General features: G+C 39.6%; 1 protein-coding gene across 3 annotated transcripts in view; it reads left to right on the forward strand.

Annotated features, from left to right (window-relative positions):
* nfat5b (nuclear factor of activated T cells 5b) overlaps nt 1-23,898 on the forward strand; it is a 34,758-nt gene extending 10,860 nt beyond the window's left edge. The window contains exons 2-13 of one of the 3 annotated variants that reach the window (XM_008405318.3): nt 9,311-9,436; nt 11,369-11,981; nt 13,474-13,660; nt 15,039-15,229; nt 15,612-15,784; nt 17,176-17,310; nt 17,407-17,459; nt 18,034-18,166; nt 18,836-18,922; nt 19,124-19,227; nt 19,442-21,305; nt 22,223-23,898. In XM_008405318.3, coding sequence (XP_008403540.2) covers nt 9,311-9,436; nt 11,369-11,981; nt 13,474-13,660; nt 15,039-15,229; nt 15,612-15,784; nt 17,176-17,310; nt 17,407-17,459; nt 18,034-18,166; nt 18,836-18,922; nt 19,124-19,227; nt 19,442-21,305; nt 22,223-22,464 — 3,908 coding nt within the window. In that variant the 3' untranslated portion in view covers nt 22,465-23,898. Of the gene's footprint in view, nt 1-9,310; nt 9,437-9,492; nt 10,943-11,368; nt 11,982-13,473; nt 13,661-15,038; nt 15,230-15,611; nt 15,785-17,175; nt 17,311-17,406; nt 17,460-18,033; nt 18,167-18,835; nt 18,923-19,123; nt 19,228-19,441; nt 21,306-22,222 lie in introns of those variants that run through there. The other 2 variants (XM_008405322.3, XM_008405320.3) reach the window with 2 other exon arrangements.
* The last annotated feature ends 845 nt before the right edge of the window (nt 23,899-24,743 follow it).

The following is a 24,743-nucleotide window of genomic DNA, read 5'->3' on the forward strand; positions in this document are numbered from 1 at the left end:
CACCAGGTGTTTGCTAATTTCTTCCAGCTAGTCTGAAGGAGCTGAGTTGGGGAGTTGTGAGGGACGGCTGCTCTGCAATGTAGAAGCTTGGAAACTGCAGCTCCGAGGAGGAGTTGTGCTTCGAAGGCAGCACTTAGTCCACCCTGGCGTGGCAAAATGGTTGCCACAGGAGCTTAAAGGATTTCTCAAACATGCATGAAAGAATAAAGGCAACACTTCAAGTATTTTTTTGATAAAGGAATAGCATTATAACATGATGTAAAGTTCAAAAAAGTCAATTTTAAATAATACTGCACTTTTAGGTAATTAAATATTAATCTCAATCAGGTCTGTAGAACAATTTTCCACAGCTACTTAAAACTCCGCTTTTTAAAAAAATATCTCAGAAAACAAGCAGGGAAACGTAAGACATTATGAGGTGTGTTGTAATGTAAGAGCTTTGGGAGGCTTGGTCAGACCTACGGGTTGTTTTTATTTAAAGCGGCGACTGTTTTGAAATGACATCTCAGTTTACAAAAAAAAGTGGCATTAGGTTTCTGGTTCTGCATTCTTATTCACAACTGGTCTATTGTGAACTTCTGATTGCCTGGAGACTCCAGCACACCTTCCTGGTGGGTGTGTTGATCCGGTGCCAGGTGACCCTCTTTCAGTCAGTTTCAGTTTATTCTTACCTTCTCATCAATAAACTCAACAACTTTTCCTTTTGGGATCAGTCCATGGATTTTTCCAGAAGAGGATTACTACAACACCACAACCTATTTCCAAATCTTCATTGAATTTGTAAGTGGGCTGTTCACCATGCTGCTGCCCTCTTCAAAAGAACTTTGGCAGGAGTCTGAAAGTATTTACCACCTGGATCACATTGTGTAGGTCATTGCCATGATTCCAAAATTACTCTCGCCTTTGAGAGTGTGAACATGGAAACTTGTGTGTGTCCTGCTGGCACAGTGAGACGACAGCAGGTGCTCTGGAGTCCTGTACATTTTGGAGTCGGGCCTGTTTTGATTGGCCTAGTTCTTGGCAGTGTCAATAATTGGACATTCTGTTGTGGTCCTTGTTGTTTGTGTAGGTGTGGTAGCGCATATTGACCTGGAGGCTTCTGCACTTTGTGCTCATTCTGCAACAATGTTTTCTGGTGGTATGCATCAATCTGACATCTTCATGGATTCAATTCTTCATTGTGGACTTTTTGCATTGCCAGTGATTAATGTTGACACCATTAAAATTATATACTGCTGAGGAAGCTAGTTAATTAGGTTGACATTTTAAGCCTCAAGCTTAAGAAACAAACGATAACATGCTAATTATTAAACTCAGTGACTTGGTAGAAGAGTCTTATTAACTTTACGCCTGTGTTTGTTGTTTACATCGGGGCTAGCCCTCGTATTTACTGTACTAGTGTTCCTGTCATGCTGAGATTAGGAACCGTTTCCAAAAAGTGAAAATATGTAGTTTGACAGACGTATTTGGCATGTTCTTAGGCTGTCTTTAGTCAACACATCTGTTATAATAGTACGAAACAGAGCATTGTTGGTCATGAACTTTCTTATTGGTGCACAAAACATAATTGTTAGAAATGGAAAAGAACTAACAAGAAGAAAAATGTTTGTAAAATGAAATGAAAATCAGTTTAATGTTGCACATTAAGGAATGTTAAGGTAGCAAAACAATATAAAAAAAGTTTTCCTTCCAACAAAGAAATTAGACTAATTGAAAGTGCGTCATGTAATGCCAGCTCATGAAACAGGATTGATTTTCGAATGAGTCGCTGATGAGGTTACACGACCAGTGAATGTTTGCGTGCAGTGTTGCTTAAGACCTTTCCTGTTGCTTTTCAGCACGGCTTTCCTGTGAGTCTGGCAGAAATGCCTGTATTGGCACACCAATTCCAATGTACTGTAAAATGATTATGTGATGTTGTCTGATTTAGACTAAACCACATTGGCCTGGTTTTATTTAAAGTGTTGTGTAGATCTATGATACAACATGGCAAATTTTGGTAAATCCACGTGTGGGAGTCTGCTTGGGTGCTGTAAATACTTTGAATTCTTTTTGCTGACTTGGACACAACTGCTTTATCTTTTGATTCCACTTCTAAGAGATGGGTTACAAAGTGTCGTGCTCCTCTGTAATTTAACTTTTACCTCAAATTAGTCTCCACCAAACAGTTCGGAATACCACTGACCCAGCTACACAGTTGTGTAGAGAACAACTTCAGCAAATAGCCTTATTTGTGTGCAGAATGGGGCTACAGTTTCAGTGTTTGGCTCTCATTTGTAGTTTGGTGTGAAGTCTGCGATAGTGCTGGGTGTTTGTTGAAAGCAAGTCATGTAAACTGATGCCTGGTGGTTGTTCATTGTCGGCTCAGGATTAGCTGCCCTGAAACAGCTACATGCCAAACTTTAAGCACAAACGACTTTGCCCGTTCCAAAGCCTCACTGACCTCAACCTTTTCAAATGACAGCTGGAAGACTTTGTTATTAAGCCTCAAAAGTGTCGAAGTTACAGCTTCAAGAATATTTCTTTAGAAATTGTCGGTCACTTGCTGCATTCCAATTAATTATGACTCATAGGGTTCTCTTTTCTTTTTGTACTAAAGCCCTTATAATTCTTTAGTTCTTTATAAACACTTACTTACCTGTAATATATTTGATATGTTTTCAGTATTTTTCCACAAGTTCAACAAAACGAACAGGTAGCTAGTCTTTTTTTTTTTTTCTTAACTGAAACAACTGGGAGTGTGGAAAAGAGCAATGGATGGTTTCAGATGGTTGTTGTTGTTGTTCTGACGGTATTTGCCGTGGTTCTGTTGGGTCAAATAAGCTGTATTTTGTACAAATTCGGTATAAAACTGCTCTGTTTTTCATATTTCCCACTTAAGCCGTCAAAAGAAAAAATTAAGTCAAGTTTATTTGTGCAGCACATTTCAGCAACAAGGCAGTTAGTTCAAAGTGTTTTACCTAATGAGTACATCATATTGAAATTAAGCAAATAATTTGAGTAAAAAATAAATTTTACTTTAAAAAAATACATTAAAATCCTAAACCGATTGAAGCATGTAATATGACAAAGTCATCACACATAAAAATGTGTGATGACACATTTTTATGTGTCATCACAGAGAATAACCGAATCTGTTCGGTTATTTAAGAGAATAAGTTAGAAGTAATAGACTATTAGGCTGCAGCTTCATGCTTGTGTCTGCTACACATGCAAACTCACACCTGGATTTCCTCTCTTCTTGCAGCACTGTCTGGATTTGTAAGCATAGAAATGGGTGTGCAGGCTTATCTCCACATATTCAAAATTTTGATGGTTGGGACATTATCCTGCGGTCTGTTTTCTTAAGTGTAAAGAATCATCGGAAGCATGCATTGGCTATTATCAATAACATGTCTTTAAAAAAATGTGTATGTTTATGTTAGAGGTCTGATTGATTTTACTCTTAAAATAGTATTTAAGCACATAGCTGTTATCTTAAAGTTCTTTGTGGCCATCTAGCATCTTGGGGGTCACAGAAATTGCTATGATGGACCAGATTTGGCCCAGTTGCCTTTAGTTTGATGCATGTGATAAGTGTGTTTATTATCACCTGAAAATGACTGTCAAACCTTTATTCTGCATATAGTAAAGTTTGTTCTAAGTCTCTTAGTTTGCAGAGAAGTTTATTTCTGAAAAGAACTGTCTAATTTTCAAAGCTCTTCCATAAGTTAAAGGCAGTCATGCCCACGCTCATTTAAACAACATTCATCACCAAATATCCTCAATATTAGTTTTTTCAAGGTCATTGCTTTTACTTTAAACCAGTTGCAATCAAATACATGTGCTTCTGCAACTACTAATTACGTCAACATGACTGCAGACATATCGTGGCCTCTGTATCAATCAATCAATTACTGTAATGAAACTTATTTGTGTAGTATATTTCATCAACAAGGCAGTTTAAAGAGCTTTACATCATAAAAATACAAAAATAAAATTCATAAAAACAAAATGCAGCCGACAACTGAGAAACCAGTGACAAACATTTCATTTTGACATTGTAATGTCTGGCCATTGTTCCATTTTTTGCTTCAAAAGCAACTCTAAACAGGTGGGTTTTTAGCTTTGATTTAGAGGAACTCAGTGTTTCAGCTGTTTTGCAATTTTCTGGAAGTTTGTTCCAGATTTGTGGTACATAAAAGCTGAATGCTGCTTCTCCATGTTTGGTTCTGGTCTGTTCTGCATTCTCAGAACCAGAGGACCTGTGTGATCTAGAAGGTTGATAGAGCAGCAGATATTTAATGTATTTTGATGCTAAGCCATTCAGTCATTTATAAATTAACAACAATATTTTAAAGTCTATTCTCTGAGCCAGTGTAAGGACTTTAGAACTGGGGGGATGCGCTCTATTTTCCTGGTTTTAGTGAGAATGCCAGCAGCAGCGTTATGAGTCAGCCGTGGCTCTCTGGTTATAGTGCTACTATTCCTGTTAAGTTTGTTAGCAAAAACATTTTGTCAACAGAATTACAATGCTTTCTGCAAGCAATAACCACTTTAATGCAATGATGTGACTTTTTTCGTGGCTGCTGTGCAGGAGGATGTAAAGTAACTGACGTAAGCATCGTCATGCAACATTCTTGAGAATATCTGTCTGATTTGGTAAGTTATTGTCGGTGTTGCATCAGTAGCATTGCAGCCAGGAAATGCATCACTTATTATGACAAAAGACTCATATTGCTGGCTTTTATCTGTGTACATTTCTTTTCCCATGCTCCTGGTTTGTTTTCATGTAGTGTTTTCAACCACTACATGTCTTGGCTTTCACACACAAACATCTGCAGCCATCTTTGCATAAACATCACTTGCAAGGGTCTGTCAAGTTTGTCAAGGTAATTTATCCCAACATTTAGTATGCTTACTCAGCTTAGGTTTTTTTTACCCATACTTTCTATATCACTGTATCCTGTTGCAAAGCTTACTTTCACTGATGTTATAAATGTAGTCAGATCACTTAGACTGTCAACTGCAGCTTCTGGGAAAATGTGCTACCTCAGCATCTTTGTTAGCCAACAGTCATCTTGGCATTTTTGTCAGTTGTTCTTACTGTTGTCTCCATTCATATTATGACTCTAGCATTTGATTTGAAATTGTGAAAGCAAACCTGACGAAGGAGATGTGTAATTCTTTTGCTGTGCGTATTTGTCGTGTTCCATGTGTTACAGGGGGCAAACTATGAAATCTACTGCAACTTTAAAATCTAAAAGCATGTTATCTGAAATGGAAAGGGTTGAAATGTCCAGTTTATGTGTACAGGACAGTTCAGCAACAAGGCAGTTCAAAGTAGCTTTACAGCATAAAAGCATAATAAAGTAACCAATTATGAAACAAGCAATAAGCATACATTTTGTTCAATGCCGTCATCAAAATCATCAAGGAAATGTACATTATGTTGATCAATCTTCCACTAGTTACTAATTAAAGGCAACTCTAAACAGGTGGGTTATTACAGATTATTTTTAACCTATTAACACATTTGAAAGGCTGTTTAAAAAAAATACCCTTTAAATAAAACTTAAATCACAAAAAGACACACAGAAAAATCAAGCCCACCTTCCTTTTGTTGAAGGCTATTTTGACGAATCGCCTCATTGCAAACAGGCTTATTTTAAGCTGTTCATCAAATATAATTGGATTAAAACTAATTTTATTCCTTAATAATTTATTCATGTAGGTCCTGAGATGCCATAAATCAAACAAAAGTTTCTAAAAGGTTTTGCTTTATGCACGTGTTAACTAAACAAGAATTCCATGTAAGCTTCTAATTTTAACTTTAAAATTGTTTTATAGAGATAATTGAGACTGCATAAGTCTAATGTGGAAATACGCCCCGTTTTTAATGCCCAGATCATTATTCAAGCACGGATGGTGCTGTTTTATCTCTATTCAGTTTCGTTGTGTTAACTCGCAAGAGACACAGAGGCTCAAAAGACATGTCCCCATGATCTGCGTTACTATGGAGTCCCAGGCAGCCCTTGTGTAGGCTTGGCTGTAAACATTTCATGGTTGTTGTACATGGCTTGCGGCAGGTGCCAGCCCCCTCTGCTTGCTTTTTCCCTTCAGAGCTCGGAATAATCTCCGAATGCACCAACTAGGTGAGCTTAAAGCTTGCCCTCCTAATCGCGTCCTCTTAAGCGGTGTTTCTGCTAAGTTCAGACAGTCCACCTTGTGTAACAGTGCAGCCCACGGAGGCTTTCTGTGGCGGGGTTATACTACTGTTTTGTTTCTGCCTGACAGGATTCCACATGACAATGCCTCTAACCTGTTGAGCAAGATGCTGAGCAGAAAAGGGTCTGCTGCACAATAAACGGGACAAGGAGAGAGAGGTGGGTGGAGTAGAAGAGGGGTGCACAGAAAAGAGTTAAATCACTCACTCAGCCAAAAAAATAAGGGTGCCACGCCCCAGGTGCCAGGGCTAGTAAGAGCAAGCAGCTGGAATGTGAGGGGAAAATGAATGGGGAGTTTTAAGTCCTGCCATTCACATGGTGAGTGCCTTCTTATTTTCACCTTTAGCCTCTATGACTTACAACGTAAACATCAGAGGAGACGGTGAGGGTATAAATAGTAAACCTAAATCCCATGAAGCAGAATTTCTGCCGTGGAGTCTGGATTGAAACCAGTAGTGATTTGTCTTCAAAGTATGATTGGGAGGAATGTTAATTAGTTCAGGTAAGCTATTTAAATCAGGTCATCTTAATGGTGTTAGCAGGCCAGATCATAGCTGACCACATGCTATCTGGTTTAGTAATGTGTTGTGATGATTTTCACTGATGGAAGGAAACTTGAAGTTGTTTTTCTGTGGTCAGACTTCAAAACGCAACTAGTGTGAGACTAAAATCAAAACAGCGAGTGGTGGTGTGTTTGAGTTAATATCGTTGACTTCCAGCTTACTGACTGTCGTTTTCTTTATTTATTTTTTTATATATTTGCTCCTCTGTGAAAGGGACTGTGTCTGTCACATGTAAATAAAGACTTGCGCTCTGTCTGCTCAGGAGGACACAAACACGCTCTGCAAAATGAGAGTTTCTGTTTTTTCTGCCTCCAAAAGCGTCATAGGAGCTGTGGAAACACTTTGAACAGTCCGGCCAGTGATTCGAGACCACTGCTCCTGAGAAGAGAGTGCATATTTTCTGTCTGTGCGGTCGGCAATCTGTTTACTGGAAGGGCTTTTTCAACTCTGAGCACATGTTGCTGCATGTGCAGTCTCTCAGAGAGCCACAAGACGACTACAATTTAAACTGTGAATTTAGAGGTTGAGAGAGCTTTTGTGGGCGTGACGGGGTGCTTTCTTGTTTGTTGGTTTTTTGTGTGTGTGTGTGTGTGTGTGTGTGTGTGCTGTGCATGCATATGCAAGATATTTGTTTTGAGAACAGTGCAAACAACCAGCACACTGAAATCCTCTGTGTAAGCGTGGTCCAGAACGGGTCCAGCTTAAGCTCCGTTTATGGGAACGAATGAGGTCTCCCTGCTCCTGTAAAAGCAAGTTATTTAGCGACCAGAGGCGTGGGTAGGTTTCAGTAGGTTCCAGGTTTGTCTATTGTACGCAGCGAGTGGTAACAATGGGAGGGTCAAGTATCTGATATACGCACCGAACCCTGGGACTCAGCTGCAAGTAATTAAAGCTGGCAGTTGGCAAAGAAGAGAGTCAGGCGACTGTAATGGCTGCTCTAAGTTCATACCATAATATTTCAATGATGAATCAGTCTGCTAGTAAAAGTGTTGTCATGCTGTTGACCTAAGCCTCCCCCCTCCTCTTCCTCATAACCCCGAGGCAGAAACAGTGAAGGGAGAGAAATGGTTTTGTGTGGCCCCGTTGTCTGTTTTGTAATGAGATCTTCTTTTTGTTTGATATGTCACAACTTTCGATCTGACCTCTTCATGGCTTGTTTTATTCCACATCATCTCAGACAAGGAATTACCAGTGTTGTAACATTACATTTACATATGTAGGGTGAGGAGCTAGGTACATAGGGTATGCACCTTGCAACTTTAAAAAATTTTAATTAGAGATTGGTAATGATACATAAAAAAAACAACCAGAATGATCTCTTTTGGACGTACATTAAAAGTATAAAACTTTGCTGCTAATTCTGTATCTAGCAGCAAATATCACAATTAAGTGCCAGTTTCCTGTTTTAGCTAAACAAACCCAAGAAAATATGATTTTAAAGGTTTACATTGAAGCTTAGCACCGTTTGCATCGCTACTTGTAACAGTATTATTATGTGATTGTCATGTACCGGTAATTATAGTAACACGAAACAAAATAGTAGAGAAAATAATTATTTTTGATCATTATTAACAAGATTCATAAACTCACCGGTTTTTTATATTAAATGCAATCATTAGAAATTTGCATAAATATTACAATGTATACAGCCACTGGGGCAATATGTATTCCCCTTAAGTGCCTTAAGTGATGTCACTTAAAATCTACATGTTTGAAACTGAAAGAAAAAAGAAAAATCCCAGGGTTTGTATGTGTAGTCAGAAGAAAAAGGAGCTGGCCAGCCCCGTTTTAGCCCTCCTGTCGTCTCTGAGGCCTCGCACCCCAAGGCAGTGTCAGTCTGCAGATCTGTGACACACCCATCTTTAGCATTCACTGTTGGTGGTTTGTTGCTGTGCAGATATCAGGCTTTGACATGCATGAAGAATGTCTGTAGTGTTGGTAATGTAGATGTCATGCTTTGACATGCAACAGGAACGGTTTTAAAACGAGATAGTATTTCTAGTTCTTCTCTATTAGTTTTGAGGCCCTTTTTTGGAAAACTTATTCGTAATATATTTTAAAAAATGCAGTTTTTAATGTTTTTTATTTTACTATATTTTAAAACTTTTTTTTTTCAACCTACATAACGTTCTACTTAATGGTTTGTAAATGGTCGACTTGTTGTGCATGTATGCATAGTTCTGCAGAGTCTGAAAATGATCCAAAGGTGTTTGAGATGTGAAGCGGCATGACAGCCATTATGGCCACTATTTCCTTGTGGTTTTATCAGATGCGTTGCCAACCAGGTCATGAGTATGCTCCTGCAATTGCATATTTGAGCGGATGCACAATTGCATCATTGTTGTTGTATCATTGTTTCTGATAACCTCACCTTAAAAAGATTAAATTTACAACCCTGATGTCTCGTGTCGTCTTCATGTTTTCTGTTGGCCTCCTGGCTGACTCACTGGGATCTCTATCCTTCACTGACCAACACAAAAAAAGTCCTGTTAGTAAGTCACCTTTTTATTCCTTTTATTGGTCCCCCTACTTTCACAACAGAGTCAGTGTATGACCTTCTTGCCAGTGAGCTGAAGTTGCATCCCTCCACTCAGCAGAGTCCAGAAGTCATGAGTCAAAAGAGCGACGGAGAGGCAGGCCCTCTCCCTTCAGTTCCTCTAGCATCAGGTAGGATCCTGCTTCTCCTTTCCTTATTTCTCCTCTCCAAGCAGGACTGATCTTGCCCCACTTCCCAAAAAAAACCCTCTACTCATGTAGCAGTCGGTACCTGTAGGCGAACACAAACACCTGCATGCATGAAGATAGCCTGTCAAACAGCCAGCCTGCTGCTCTTTGATTTTTCACATTTGAGGAAAAAAAAAACAAGGCTGGAGAAGGAAGTTAATGTTTCTGGAATTGGGTCAGCTGAACATGCTTGCTTGCCTGTACCTGCTTGTTGGGATATCATTTTGTTCCTGTATCCTGCTGCACCCAAAGATCTAATGTGCAGCATGTTCAACATATTTATCAACTTTAATATTAATGCGTCAAAGATAAAATTAGGGCCTGACTGAATGCTATGATAAAGTTAGAGAAGCTGGGAAAGAAGCTTTTGCCTACAAGTTTTTGCTAAAGTGGCTTTGGCGGAAATGGAGCTGTTGTCTCACAGAAGTAAATCTCGTTAGCTGGTAAATATAGACGTCCAGAAACAAGACTCTGTAGTTAATTAGCCTTTTCCACTGCTCCACACGACAACAAAAGGCTCCAATTTAATTAAATAATCATAATCATGTTTGTGGTCTTGGTGGGTGGAGAAAGGACAGAGACCTTGTTTCTGTGCCTTTTCAGGTTGACGGATATGTGAGGATTAACAGAAATGAGAACAGTCAACTTCAAAGCATGAATCAAAATTCACCAAAATCAGAAAATCATGCAATCTGTTGACATTTTGAGTTTGACATTTATTTATTTTTTCTTATGTTGTGGTGTCTTGATGTTCTCTGAAAAGTTGGAGCTTGTCTGGTCATGGGTAAATACTCTGAGAAAAATTGTTAACAATAAATTGCAACCACATAATTTTGAGACCTTTGTCATCAAATGTTTGTTTTTGTCATTACAACTTCTGGCATGCTATAAATCCCACCTTTCCTTTACCTCTTTCTGCTGGCAGTGCATGAAGACGAAAAAACATATCTTTTGCTAAGTTTATTATTTGCTCCCATTTTTGTACGTGCAGCAGTTATTTTATGACTCTCTTAGTATTTGTTACACGTTTTAAGGTTTCATTTATACATTATTAATAGCTTTCAAACTTGCTCAGACTGACACTACCTCCTTATGTTTGGACTTTTTTTCCCCTCTCCAATTTTGTGTTATGCAAACTTGTGAAACACCAGAAAATCCAGATTTTCAGCAGCAGCTTAACCCCTCTGTGCTCCAGTCATTATCTAAAATTGCAGCCTTTGTCAGCATGTTGGAGCAACTTTGTTTTGGGTCCCAGAAGGGGAATGGGGAATAGTATTGCATCATATTGTGATTTTTTTTATTTTATTTATTTTTTGCTTTTCATTTGAATCAATCTTTACTGTTCAGCTTTTATTGCTCATTTGCTGTCTCACTTTTATATTCCAGGAAGTTCCCTCTGAAGCAGGGAGTGTCTGCATATAAAATGGTCTGCAGTTCTCTGCTTCGTAGGTCAGAAGCTTGTTTTGTTTTGTCTCTGTGGCTTCACCAAACAAAAAAAAACAAAAAAAGAGGAAAAAAATGCTTGTCGCCAAAAAAGAAGACCCAATAAGTAACATGCCACATACTGTTTGAGCCAGAACAAAATGCTAAAAATGATAAGAAATACATTGAGGCATTTGATTTTTGCTTGTTAAGCTTGATGAAGTATGCACAATTAAGGTGCATACTTCTCTTATTTCATTAGCTTCTTCTGAGCATCACATAACGCTCTCAACAAAATTTACACATACTGCACATAGTGAGAAAGGGGAGTGTTTTATTGAAAAAGCAAGAAATAAAAAAAAACTTTAAAAAATATCAATTTTACTGCTTAAATGGAACTGGTACCCTACATTAGTTCAGCCTGTATTTACTGTCTAATTATTTACACCATAGATGCCTTGTCCTCTTCTCTGACCACGGAAGGGCCTCGCAGTGCTTTTTCCACCTCTTCCAGCACCACCATGCATTCCAGCACTTCATCCAGTGACCAGAACGCAGCTCACAGCAGAAATGTCGACTCAGAGGATGGCAGGAGTAGCCGAGTGGTACCGGAGATCGTCGGAGTCGTGGGTGGCAGTGGAAAAAGCAGCAACGGCGAGCCTGCCGGAGGACGTGGCGCAGCTTCTCAGGATGGCCAGCCACACCATCAGCTGACTCCGTCCAAGCGCCGCACCATCCTCAACATCTCCCCGCCACCGCAAGACCTGTTCGACGACAGCCACATGTCCTGCCAGGATGTGCCGGCACCCTTGGACTCGGAGCAGAGTAACAGCATATGGATGGAGGATTCCATGTCCAACTTCAGCATCATGAGTACGTCTTCTTACAACGACAACACAGAGGTGCCACGGAAGGCCCGCAAGCGTACACCTCGACAGAAACCAGGACCTAAGGCGGTACGCGCAGTGGGAGCCAGCATGGACGTCTTCGACGCAGACAGCGCCAAAGCCCCACACTTTGTTCTGTCTCAGCTCGGCCCGGAGAACAAGACATCAACTAAAACAAGGTCAGTAGTTAGTTCGGAATCACACAACTTGACCTGTGACGTAATGAAAATGTCCACAGCTGCCCCTCTAGATCTCATGAGACTAGATGAGTTAAAAAAAAAAATTTGGTGCATAATCACATACCTTTCCAAGTTTTCAATTGGGGGATTTTGTAGGCAGTCCATTTACTATTTGTGATCTCCAAAAATCCTTTATGACAGAGTTGAAAGAAATCCCTACACGGCCTACTACAAGACGCTCTGGTCAAATGAGAGTCATTTTTTGCTACAGGCAGAATTAAAGGTTTGGCGAAAAACTACACCCTGAACACACCATCCATGCCCCAAAATGGAGCACAGACATTGAAACTGACTGATCCCATCAAGCAGAACATTGATCCTGCTTGATGGGATGATTAATGGAGATCAGTACTGTGCAATACTTAAAGAAAACAAGCTGAGGACGACTTCAGTTTTGTGGTAAAGCAGTTTAGGTCATAACGACCTAAACTGTGAGAATAAATCCAGAGATAAACAAGTTACAATTCACGCCACAAGTTAAAAATTGATGTCACAGATGCTCCATCCAATCAAAGTGATTTGGAAGAATGGGTCATAGTTTCACTCTTTGCATGTCTATACATATGTAGAGAAAGGTGGTTTTCAATAGGGTTAGATAGAAGTTCACATTAGATTCTTCAGATTTACATTTCATATTAAAAAAAATGAATTTCTCCCACTTCCTTGGTATTCTCCATTCTGTATCGGTCTGTCACTGAAGATCTTGGCAAAATGCATTGAACTATGTCGTCGTAACATGACAAAATGTGAAAAAGTTTAAGAGTTATGACTACTTTTGCGTGACACGGTACATGCTTAAATAATGACTCATGCTATTCAGAATATGCCGACAAATTCGAGTGTTTCTTTTATTTAACTGACTTTATGAGGGTTTTTTTTTATCTAATGAACTGTGACAACGGGAATAATCAGGAAATGACACTCTGACACTCACCAACAGATGGAAATCTGTAACAAACTTCTCTGGCTCCTCATTTCCCACAGCAGTGACTGAAGGAGAGCGGTTAGATCAGAAAGGAGGGAGGGGCAGGACACTGAAGTACAAACAATGGTCTGCCACAGTGAATCACAGAGCCTCTCTCAAAGACCTAGGATAAGCAGAGCAGATTAAATAAACAGATAACTCTGAACATTTTAAGAGCTGAGGTTAGAATATGCTTGGCTGATGGAGGGCCTCTTAAATCCGCATTGCTTAGAGCACCATGGCAACTTCAGAGCATTTCCACTGTTGTGGGAGGGAGACTACAACCACTGACTGATATCTGTATGTTTTTATATGTACATAGATATTTGATTTTAAGAGGATTCAATTTATATCTTGACTTAAACAATGTTGGAGATGCCTGGTAGGTTGCATGTGCAACAGCAGAGAAGAAATAACATTTTAGAGCAGAAGAGTAACTGTTCCTGTCAAACTGTTATCCTGTTGCAGCTCTGATGACTCTCAGAAGACTAATCAGAAAGGAGGGACCCTTACAATGCAGTTCCCATCGAAGTGTGAAGGAAAGGAGCTTAAAATCCTCGTCCAGCCAGAGACTCAGCATCGGGCCCGCTACCTGACCGAAGGAAGCAGAGGTTCTGTGAAGGACCGCACTCAGCAAGGCTTTCCCACTGTAAAGGTACCTATAGCAATGATATCGCTGTGTCTGTAATAATATCTGTAATGTGGTTTGTGATGCAACAGGCTTGATCGTGTATCAGTTAAATTCGATTTGTTCAGTGTCGTAAATAGGCGTCATTACACACATTTGCATTTAAGATCACCGTGACAGTGTTTCTTTATGTTCTCAGCATTCTGCGATTAATAAGTCAAAGTAAAACTATGGAGTTACTCTTTAGTGAAACCATAACATCTTTTTTTTTTTTTTTTTGCAATCTAGTCGTTCGTTTACACGCCTCCAGTGACCTAAGTCTCGGGCACCAGCACTTTATGCAACCAGGTCTCAGAGTGAAGTACGGTGGATAGCATTGCGCAACTTCTCATAAGGAATATTTATTGTTACACGAGCACTTGGATAATCAGTTAGTTACTCTTTCCTGAATGAGATGGAAGCTAGTGAGGTGGGCGTAAGGGTGAAAAGCGCATGTAAGTTTCAACAACATGCTAAGATCACAGCGCCACATAGTGACCTGGCATGACAGCTGCAGCAGATTCAAGTTAATTCAAGTTAATTTCATCAGCTTTGAGGTGAAAAACATCAAGAGTCTGCACAATTTTAGAGACAGTTACCCTGATGGAGGGAATACTTTCTACCGTTTAATCTGAAATGATGAAATCTGATCATGTATCCAGCCTGATGAATCATTTGAAAACATCCATCAAGTCCAGTTGTAAACCAATCTGTTGCAAACCCAAGATAATCAAAATAAAACCTTTTTTAAGTTAGACAGAAAGTAAAGCTTTTTAATATAGTCTATCAGGAGCCAGAAACGAGGTAGGACTACGTAATGTTCTTTCCCTTAGTCACTTTAATTTGTCACCTTAGTATACACACTATCCCCTCAACAGATCTGGAAGCTGGATCAGTCTGGTTGGTTCTTTATTGTTCTGTAAAAGGTTAATCCGGTTTAAAAATAGACAATTACAAGCAGAAGATAAAGGAAAGAAACAGGCTCTTTATAGCCTGACATGTAAATGAAGCTTCTTTACAAGAGCAGGTAACTTTAAGGTCTCTTACTTTGCCTTGCAAAAGTGTTCATTCACCCTTGATCTGTTCTTTGTTTTGTCATGAAGATTTTATATGAGACACAAAACCAAGACGTCAACAACCCTAACTATTTGGCAAGGGATAGAGATTGTGTGTTAAATGTCAGTATCAAGACCTAAATGCAAAACAGAGTCTGTAGCAGCACCTAAAAACTGACGTTAAGTGGCACTATCATCCAATCTTGCTGAAAGACTGGAGAAAATATATCTGTGTTATTATTGCTTTTGGGGTTTTTTTTTCTTACCCAGAATACACAATCTAATCAAATACCTTTTTTTGTCATTCACAGCTGGAGGGTGTGAGTGAGCCTGTGGTTCTTCAGGTGTTTGTTGGGAATGACGCCGGGCGCGTAAAGCCGCATGGATTTTACCAAGCTTGCAGAGTTACTGGTCGCAACACCACTGCATGCAAAGAGGTTGATATTGACGGCACGACTGTGATTGAAGTGACCGTTGACCCAAGCACCAACATGACACTGGCGTATGTAGCAAATTAGCTATTAATTAGCAATGCATTTGTTTTATAATAACTATTGTTCTAAAATCTGTTTTGTTTTTGTTTTTTTTTCATTATTTTATTACACCGGAAAGTTTCCTATTTGAAGCAAATGTTTTTATGTGTTCAGCTGTACCTTTGGGATAACTCAATAAATCTATTCTATAACTGGTATGTGAGCTATAAGGTGCATGAATACCTCATTCATTCTTTTAGGGGGTAGAGGGGGTAAGGCACTGCAGCGACATGCTGACAAATTAAATCTTGCAAAGAGCTGTTAGTTTATTAAATACTTTAATGCTGTTATTGAGATTGGAAGTCGAAGCAAGTCCAACCAAACCTAAATTTAGATGTTGTCTGTGTTTAGGGTCGACTGTGTTGGGATTTTAAAGCTCCGTAATGCTGACGTCGAGGCCCGTATCGGCGTGGCGGGGTCGAAGAAGAAGAGCACACGCGCTCGCTTGGTGTTTCGGGTCAACATCCCACGCTCAGATGGATCAGTGCTCACTCTGCAGACGCCCTCATCTCCAATTCTCTGCAGTAAGTTGGTCTTCCTGTTTGCCTTTGTTAAAATACTTTTTATTTACAAGTTGAAAATGGGGTAATGGATCATTAGAAAAATGTGTAAATTACAGGCATATTATGAGTTGGGTACATTATAAACAAATCAATCGAGCCATGAAAGAGTCAACCTAACCAAAAAGGATAGGTTGACCTAAAACCTACTTGGTTAATAATTACCATTGAGCCTTTTTAGGCCTTGTTTGTCAATTTTAATATAACCAGAGGTCAGTAGGATCTTCTCTTTTGATGTTGGCATTCAGAGACGGTGCATGACTATCCCATTAGACTGAGTTGTTTTATAGATGCCTGCAAAGTGAGGGTGTGGTCCGTTTTCACAAACAGGAAAGACGGATAGGCTCACGTGTGGATTTGAGACAACTGCTTTGAGGGTAGCAGGGGAGAAAAAGAGGTACATGACTAAACAATAGAAGTCTGTTGTTTATGGCAGAGCTTGCATGCAAACTGGGGAAATGTCTTTCCACAAAACACACACAAAAAAAATTTCCTCTCGTTTATGATTGCATGTTCATGTACATGCGTGTGTGAGATATGTGGGAAGGTGGTTCTGCCAGCAATGAGTCATCACTTTAGGCAGAAAAGAGAAAATAAAGATGAAAACAAGCAACTTTACGTGTTCCTAACTACGGATGCCTTTTTTAAAATGTGTTTGTATTTTCTTCTGAGTAAATAAGAACATATTCGCAAGTTATAAGATCTAAGAATTCACAATATTATTAAAAGCATAAAATCTATTAGAATACTGAGCTTATTCAAAAGTTTGTGTTTTTCTTTTTCCTTTTAATGTGATGACAGATGAAATAGTTTGGTGGCTCTGGTTGCATTGTGGATTAGCTTTGTAGAGGGGGGATGAAAGTTATGCTCCACTTGTTGCATAGCAGACTTTGTTGAATTAATGGGATGATAAATAGTATCAAGTATATGGATGCACAACTACATAGATAGATAGACATTTCATATACTGATACTTTCAGACATTTATGCCTAAATAATAAAAAAAAGAACCGTAGACTGTCTGTGAGCACCTTTGCATTTGACTGAAACCACAAGAGTCTAAGGTCCAAATCCTCTGGTCGTTGAAGTCATGGCTTAATAGTTTGTAACTAGCACAGAACCTGGCGTTACACATTTCTGCTTCTTTTCCAATTAAAAATCTGGCAATAATTACTCAGAAATGACACAGATCTCCCTTTTGAAGAGGAGAAAATCGGCTTAGATAAATAAGATTAATTGGCAAACCCTCCCCCACAGTCTTCTTTTTGTCGTGTTGGAGGTGAGAGGGCTTTATTAGAAAAACAAAAAAAATCAATTAATCTCATCAGTGTTGTCTGCATTCTCCCTGTTTACAGCCCAGCCTGCAGGGCTGCCAGAGATACTGAAGAAGTCACTGAATACCGGTTCAGTAAGGGGTGGAGAGGAAGTTTTTATCATTGGCAAAAACTTTCTGAAAGACACTAAAGTCATATTTCAAGAAAATATTTCAGGTGAGAAAAAAACTACTTCCTAGGCTTTTTTTTTTGTCAAGTTTAATTCAGTTTTGATACGTTGCAAGCAGTGAAAACAAATTCTCTCTGTTCCAGATGAGAAGTCGTGGAAGTCAGAGGCAGAAATTGACATGGAGCTGTTCCACCAGGTGAAAAGTTCTTCTTTTTGTTCTGTCATTTTTCTGAACAATTAAAGGTAATTGCAAGTGAAAAGATTTTATAGACAAGCTTCAGCTCCAACGTGTTTGGGCCTTTCAGATATAATCATCTTAAATGGCTTTTGGTTCAAAGGTGTCAGTAGTTGCATTGTGTCCTGACCTAATTACTCTCAGTCTCAGACACTCTGCTGAGTGTGTCTTAACCAGGATTAAACCTTTGCCCCTGAAAACGAAAGGATCAGTAATGCAGGAACTGACAAATCTGTAACATTTCTCCTTTTTGCACTTACGCACATTTTGAAACTACAAAGCTGTGCGTTTGAAGTGCCTTTATAACAGAATACAGAGCAAGCAAACAAAGTTCAAGATACATTTCAAGAATGCAGCCGCAGAACAGAGAAAGGATAATTTTGTTTCTTTTTCGCTTCTCATTGGCTGACTGTTTTGGCTTGAAGCTACTTTCAGATTCATTTCTTGTACAGATTAAGCTTGCTGTACTTTCTGTGACTTACTGTGCTTTGAGACTCAGTTAACTCATTTTAATTTTATACCTTTAACACCCCAGAATCACCTGATTGTGAAGGTTCCCCCATATCAGAACCTGGCCATGTCCTCTCCTGTTTGTGTGGGGATCTACGTGGTGACAAACGCTGGCAGGTCCCATGATGTTCAGCCATTCACCTACACTCCAGATCCAGGTTTGTCCAGATAAAGAAACAAGTGATGCTGTAGATTATTAAGCCCCGCCCCCAAAACTAGTGTTTTACAACTAGTATTAAATAATGTGTCTTGAGTTTATTTTCAGACCTGTGGCCATTTAACTTTAAACTCTTTTATAACACTAACAGCTTCTGCAGTATTAGTGTATTAGTATTACACTAATACTATTTCTGTACAATTTTAATAATTGTACAATTTTACTATTTGAATTTGATCTTTCATTAACTTTTTCAATTATGCATTCTAATAATTACTGATACTGGTTTTTCTGTTTTATTCATTTATTTATACTTTGATATATATATATATATTTATTTCACTAGACTGAGTAACTAACAGCAAATTATCCCCTTCTGGGATTAATAAAGTGTTGATTCTTATTAAGGTGTTTCCTAATATTAGACAACGCTGCCACCTACAGTTTAGTTGTAGTAATGATTTTCAATAGGTGTAATGCTCCTCTCCTTTCTGAAAGGCAAATCCCTATATAGCACTGACATTTATCTAGTGTTTTACTAATTTCAAGGTTCCTTTTTGTAACGCAATGAAATATGTGACTAATAAGTTTTTAATATAAACATCAAACCTCTGTGATTCATGTTCTAATTAGCTGCTGTCATGGTGTCTATTATCTTGTTTTATTTTAGACAATCTTGCAGTACAAAATGAAATTCCTGTAAAGAAAGAGATGCCCTCGCCAGTGAAGACCTGTTCTTATGATGAGCAGCTCAAAGGTTAGTAGTCCTTTTTATTAAAATTATAACCTTATCATTGTTGTTTTATGCCTGTCAGGGAGATGTTTTTTAAGAAGATGGCTAAGTTCAATACAGTTAAAACCCTCATCTTGAAGAGGGTTTTAATTGTCTCTTTTTCTTCGTCTTGATTACAAAGAGCATCTGAATTAACATTTGGCACCCATCCTGTTACTCCTACAGCTGTAGATGGTGCCTTGATGCCTTCAATGTTGCCTTTAGTGAAGAGAGAAGATGTCACCCCAATGGAAGTGACAAACAACCTTCAGGCCTCCGGAGTATTTAAGGTGAATTACTGAGCTGCTTTTGTATATTGAAGTTAACATATGCTCTGTTTGATTCACGTTTTTGGTGGCTTTTTTTTAGTTTGCTTTGTACTTTGCTGCACTGAACAGCTTATTTTTGTGAAAGATGTTTTAGAGATTAGATTCCGCATTTATAACACATGACATAAAACCCCTAACTTGTGCTTTTGTCGCTTTGTGTCTCTGTCTTCGCCAGAACGGTGATCTTCGCGCACCCCAGCCGACCCAAGATGTAGCAACAGCACATCTAAATAAAAGCTTAGTTTTCAGCAATAGCTTACCTCAGCCCGCAGGCGATCCAGATGAAACCCAGGCTGCTGCTTTTACCAACGTCGATCAGTTAAACACCATCCAAAAGCAGGACATTGCTCCTAGCAGCTCATTCCCCTTGCCTGCAGAGTCCCTCCTCCCACAAGGCTCCCAGCAGTTCCTCTTAGAGTCCAGAGACGGTCTGATGCGGGAGAGGTCCGGCAGCGCTTCTGGAGGAGTGCGCAGGCTGTGTGTTGAACCGGCGCCCCCACCGCCGCAGCCGCAGCTGCAGCTCTTCCCTGCAGACGAAGTGGCTCAGCTGGAGGAAGCCGTGAGACAACTTAAAGCTAAGGGATACTGCAGCTTACCAATTCAGGCTGACAACTCAATAACCAAACAGCAGCAGCAACAAATCCAACACCAGCAACAGATCCAAAATCAGCAGATTCAGCAGCAACAAATTCAACAGCAGCAACAGCACATCCAGCACCAGCAACAGATCCAAACCCAACAGATTCAGCAGCAACAGCAGCAGCAAATCCAACAGCAGCAGCAACAGCAGCAGGTTTTGGAGAACTTGCAGCAGCAACTCTTCCAGTCTCAGATCCAGATGCAGTGTGGCATGTTTCAGGATGCTGCCCAGGCCAAGAACGCAGACCTTCAAGGTTCCTCACCAGGAGTGGTGACCAACCAGACATCACTTTACCCGCCGGATCAACAGCAGACTCAGCAGCAGCAGCAAGCTGCCCTTTTTCAGCAGGCCAACGACCTTTGTTCCATGCAGACCGGCTTCCTCCAGCAGACCCCCACCCATCCCTCACCAACCATGTTCCACAATCCCAGTCCTCTGGCCGAGACGCAAGATGCACAGGCGTCAATGTATCAGAAAGCCTCCCAGGAGCAAGTCCAGGCTGCGCTGTTCCAGAGCACCATGACAGTGCTGCAGTCTCAGGAGCAACAGCAATCCCCCACTGGGCTTTTCCTTCCCCAATCCCCCCTGTCCACCCAGCTTACGACCGGTGGTTCTCAGCAGCAGCAGCAGCAGCAACAGCAGCAGCAGCAACAGCAGCAGCTGGCCTTCCTTAATGCTCTGCAATCCTCCTCTCCTGAACCGCAGTCAGTATTTCAGACCCAGGCCCAGATGTCGTCCATGCAGCAGAGAAGCCCCATGGAGCAGCAGCAGTCGTCTCAGCCTCCGCCGCTCACACAGCCACCCCAGCAGCCAGCCATGTTTCAGAGCATCTCCCCCCATTCCTCTCCAAACACACTCTCTCCAGGCCAGCAGCAACAGCAGCAAGCAGGCCTAATGTTCTGTAACAACAACCTGTCCACACAACCACAGGCCCCTAACCTCATTTTTACTAGTCCAGGCCAAATGCCTCCTCTCACCACCAGCAGTCTGGTTTCCCAGGAGTCCCAAAGCCCATCTCAGCTGTTTTCCCAATCCACCATGGTGGGTGTAAATCAGCAGAGCCAGCCAGAGCCCATGGCCTTGGGGAATCCCACCAATTCACCCCAGCAAGTCATGTTTCAGGAGCAGCAGCCGATGCAGTTAGGCAGCACCCCCAACAACCAGCACGAGCAGCCAGTGAGTCTCTTCATCCCTCCATCCAACATGCCTCCCATGCAGGGGGGGCTGGCTGTGCCCGAGCTCACTCAGTCAGCCATGTTTGCCTCCCAGAACGGCGTGGCCAACCTTCCGACCACCACCTCCTCTCCCGTCCAGCAGCCAGGAAGCTTGTTCCAGCACGCTGTGAGTCAACCCAACCAGCCTCAGCAGCCGGGCCTTTTCATCTTCGGGATGCAGAATGGTAAGGACGTTAGAAACAAGGTGAACTCCTGTTAAAACCGATGAGTTAATAGAGCAACAAGTGCCGGCAAGCTTGTCTTAATGTTTTTAAGTAAACAGAGGGAAGATAACAAACCACAGTCCTCATGTTTTGGCTCATTGTGCTAGATTAACTCTTCACATTAACTTTTTTTTGTGGCAATGCATATTTTTCCAGTGTGGTATGTTGTCCTAAAATACATTTACAGTGGCTTTCTAAAATATCCACAGCATTCTTTTAATTTTGTAAGGTTAAAATCGCAAACTTAAATGTTTTTTTGTTTTTTTAATTGGGATTTTATATGATAAACACAAATAATCTAATGGATAATCTGTGGCAAGTTTTGAAACATTCTGTCCACAGATGCATTCCGTCAAATCTTTTGCAAAGAGGAGAAATGTTATTCTCTAGACAGCTATCTGGTCCAAAAGACCCAGATAGCTGAAAATTCAATGAAAGATGGTTCTTCAAATTGTAATTTCAAGAGACATCCTGAATGCAAATGCACTCTTTTTGCTATTTTATTTGTAAAGACGAATGCAAAAATCATCTATCCTTTTTCTTCCACCCTGACATGCAAAACTAAATGTAGTGAAAAATCAAGAAGATTGTACTTTGATTTTTTGTCAAAGTACAACTATTAAATAGTTGTACATTGTACAACTATTTAATCAATAGTTGTACAAAGTAACATCACTTTAAATTAATTAGGCTGTTAAATAAACCATAGGATGCAATCTTTGTGAAAAGGGATTGTTATGTTCTTATGAGAGAAATAATGCATTTTTCTAGGGTATTTATCATGCCCGTTTGGCAGATGGTCATAAAAAGAATATTTATTTTTCCATTTAATTATAATATATGCTTATTTTGTTGATTTTTCTGTCCCCTTCTTGCAGGATGTGGCCAGCTGATGAACAGCCCTGGAAACACAGTTTCAGATCAGATCATAGCAATCAGCCAGTCGGGTCAGAACCAGCAGGAGAGCGAGGCTCACATCCAGTCCCTGCTCAGCCAGTCTCTGTCCCAGTCTGGGACCACCGGACAGGGCAGCATGGAGGTCTCTCAGAACATGGAGAAGATCAATGACCTGCTCGTCAGCCTGCATGAGTCAGGCGGCACCCTCACGCGATCGTTCTAAATGTCCCAGAAGCTCGTGAGTTTTGTTTAACTTCTTTTGCCGAAGAAACCTGGAAAATTGTTAAACACGGAAGAAAAGGTCCAAGTGTTAATGCGTGATTGCTGCAAGCAGGTCTACTCCTGCAGCGCTGAGGATGCCTTCAGACAGCTGCCGGCCTTTGCTCAGCTGGTCTCTTCAGACAAAAATATTAACGACCAATGTAAATGACAGAGACTCCGAAGACGAACTGGATCGTTTCTTTATATGCAGATACATAAACCAGGATTTAGGAATGGGTTGACGGCAACCAAGTTAACATCTTTTCATTTCTCTCGCAAACCGGCTAACTCGCTTTTACTGAAACTCGTGTAAATAGTGACCAACTCCTGAAGAGTCCGAAAAGAGAAGTGGAACTCAAATCTTTTTCTTTCGCTTTCTACTCTGAAAAGACTGTCAACTTGTCAGGCCTGATAATCAGAGAACTTGTTTTTAAATGTAAATAGGTACAATGTGACGTTATCTATAGCATGCTCCAGTTTTGTTTTTTCTGTGTCGTGTAAAATGTCTCCTAAAGAGTTAGAAGTTTCTGTGAATATATTTCCCTTAATGTTTTTTTTTTTTTTCTACTTCTTATTCTTGTCATTATATTGCATGAAAGACGGACCGTTTGGTATGGCATATAGGGCTTAGGCGTTGTTTGACATGTTTGGCCGTTTGGTAGCTACTTTGCAGATAGTTTGCAAAAAAGAAAAAGGTCTATAGAGGGCAGGAGAGAAAGCAAAGAAATATGAAGTTGAAGAACTGTAGAAATGAACATAAGAGGTTTAATGTAATTTGGTTACTATTTAGCAGTTTGAAGCAGTGAGCTTGAACCTGTTGCTAGCAATAAATTCAATCTAGATCTCTGAAATGCCACAAAAAGGAGATTTTGATTTTATTTATAATGCAATAAATAAGCTTTTTAGGTGCTACATAGATGTATTCGTTAATAAATCTACCTAAATTATGTATTGTATTTGACTGGGTTTGTGCTAAAGATTTGTCAAAACAGTGAAGATGGTTAAACTGAGATATATTTGTAAATATTAAACGCTTTATTTATTTTAACATATTATCTCTATCGGCATGTGAGCCAGAATGCAGATACACCAACACTGCAGTCTGTTGAAATGTTCTGGTTTATGTGACAAATCCAGGTTACAACCTATGTTAAAAATCATTTGTGATGTTGCTCTCTAATCACTCCTTTTACAAAGAGTGCGGCAGTCTCATAAGCAAGGGTGATTTTTTTTTTATTAATTTTTTTTTATGTCCACATATGGTGTCTTCATTCCCTAGGTTAAAAAAAAACAAGGCAACATTTGTGAGGAAAAACAAATGAGCAAAAAAAATATCCTTTAATTGATTTTAGATGTCACAGCCAGGAAGTTTGTACTAAAATATATATATATATATATATATATATATATATATATATATATATATATATATATATTTTTTTTTTTATCATACAGCTGTGCATCAAATTACCAGCTACTTTGTTGCTATTCATTGCCAGAAATCTTAATATATTAGTTTTTGAAATTACATTAAAATAAATTGAACAAATAAATTTTATTCAGATTTTTTTAATTTTATTTTCAGTTATATATTATTAGAATATACATCTAGAGTAGAGCATTAACTTAGTGCATCATTACTTTCAGTTTAATGGTTGGAAGGTGTTTTTTTTTCAATGTCAGTGTCTGAACTGGAGTAGTATTCATAAACCAGCTAGAAATGAGCCAGTTTTGTAGAAATGTTGACTTTAGTGAATGATTAGGAGGAGAAATGTGTCTACAGCTGAGCATCTCACACAGATCATTGTGTTAAAATTCTGAAATTGTGCATGTTGAAGCTTTACGGACCTCGTGTTGTTTTGTCTGCTGGCGGTCAGTGACTTCAACACCAAAGTTTGACCTTTGTGTACATCCTGATAAAAGTGCCAGTTTTATGGCTCATTAAGGTTTTTATTGTCTTCTTTCTTTTCACTAATTCTCTGTTTAGCATTTTACCTCCTGACATTCCACAAAATGCATTTTGTCCTGATCCTACACTTTACAGTTTTTGTTTTTTTCTAATAAAGACAAAACAGTTTGCAGTCTGTAGTTTTATGTAAGTGCATGCACAAACAAGAGGCGGGTCTCTTATAATTGTAATTATCCTTCCTTTCTTTTTTCTTGTGTTCAGTGTACATGTTGAAACTAATGTATTAAGACCGTTACACTTAGTATTCACTTCAACATCCCAAACAGCTGTTT

This window comes from Poecilia reticulata, chromosome 3 (assembly GCF_904066995.2).
Source record: "Poecilia reticulata chromosome 3, P_reticulata-male-v2, whole genome shotgun sequence".
Taxonomy (NCBI): Eukaryota; Metazoa; Chordata; class Actinopteri; order Cyprinodontiformes; family Poeciliidae; genus Poecilia; species Poecilia reticulata.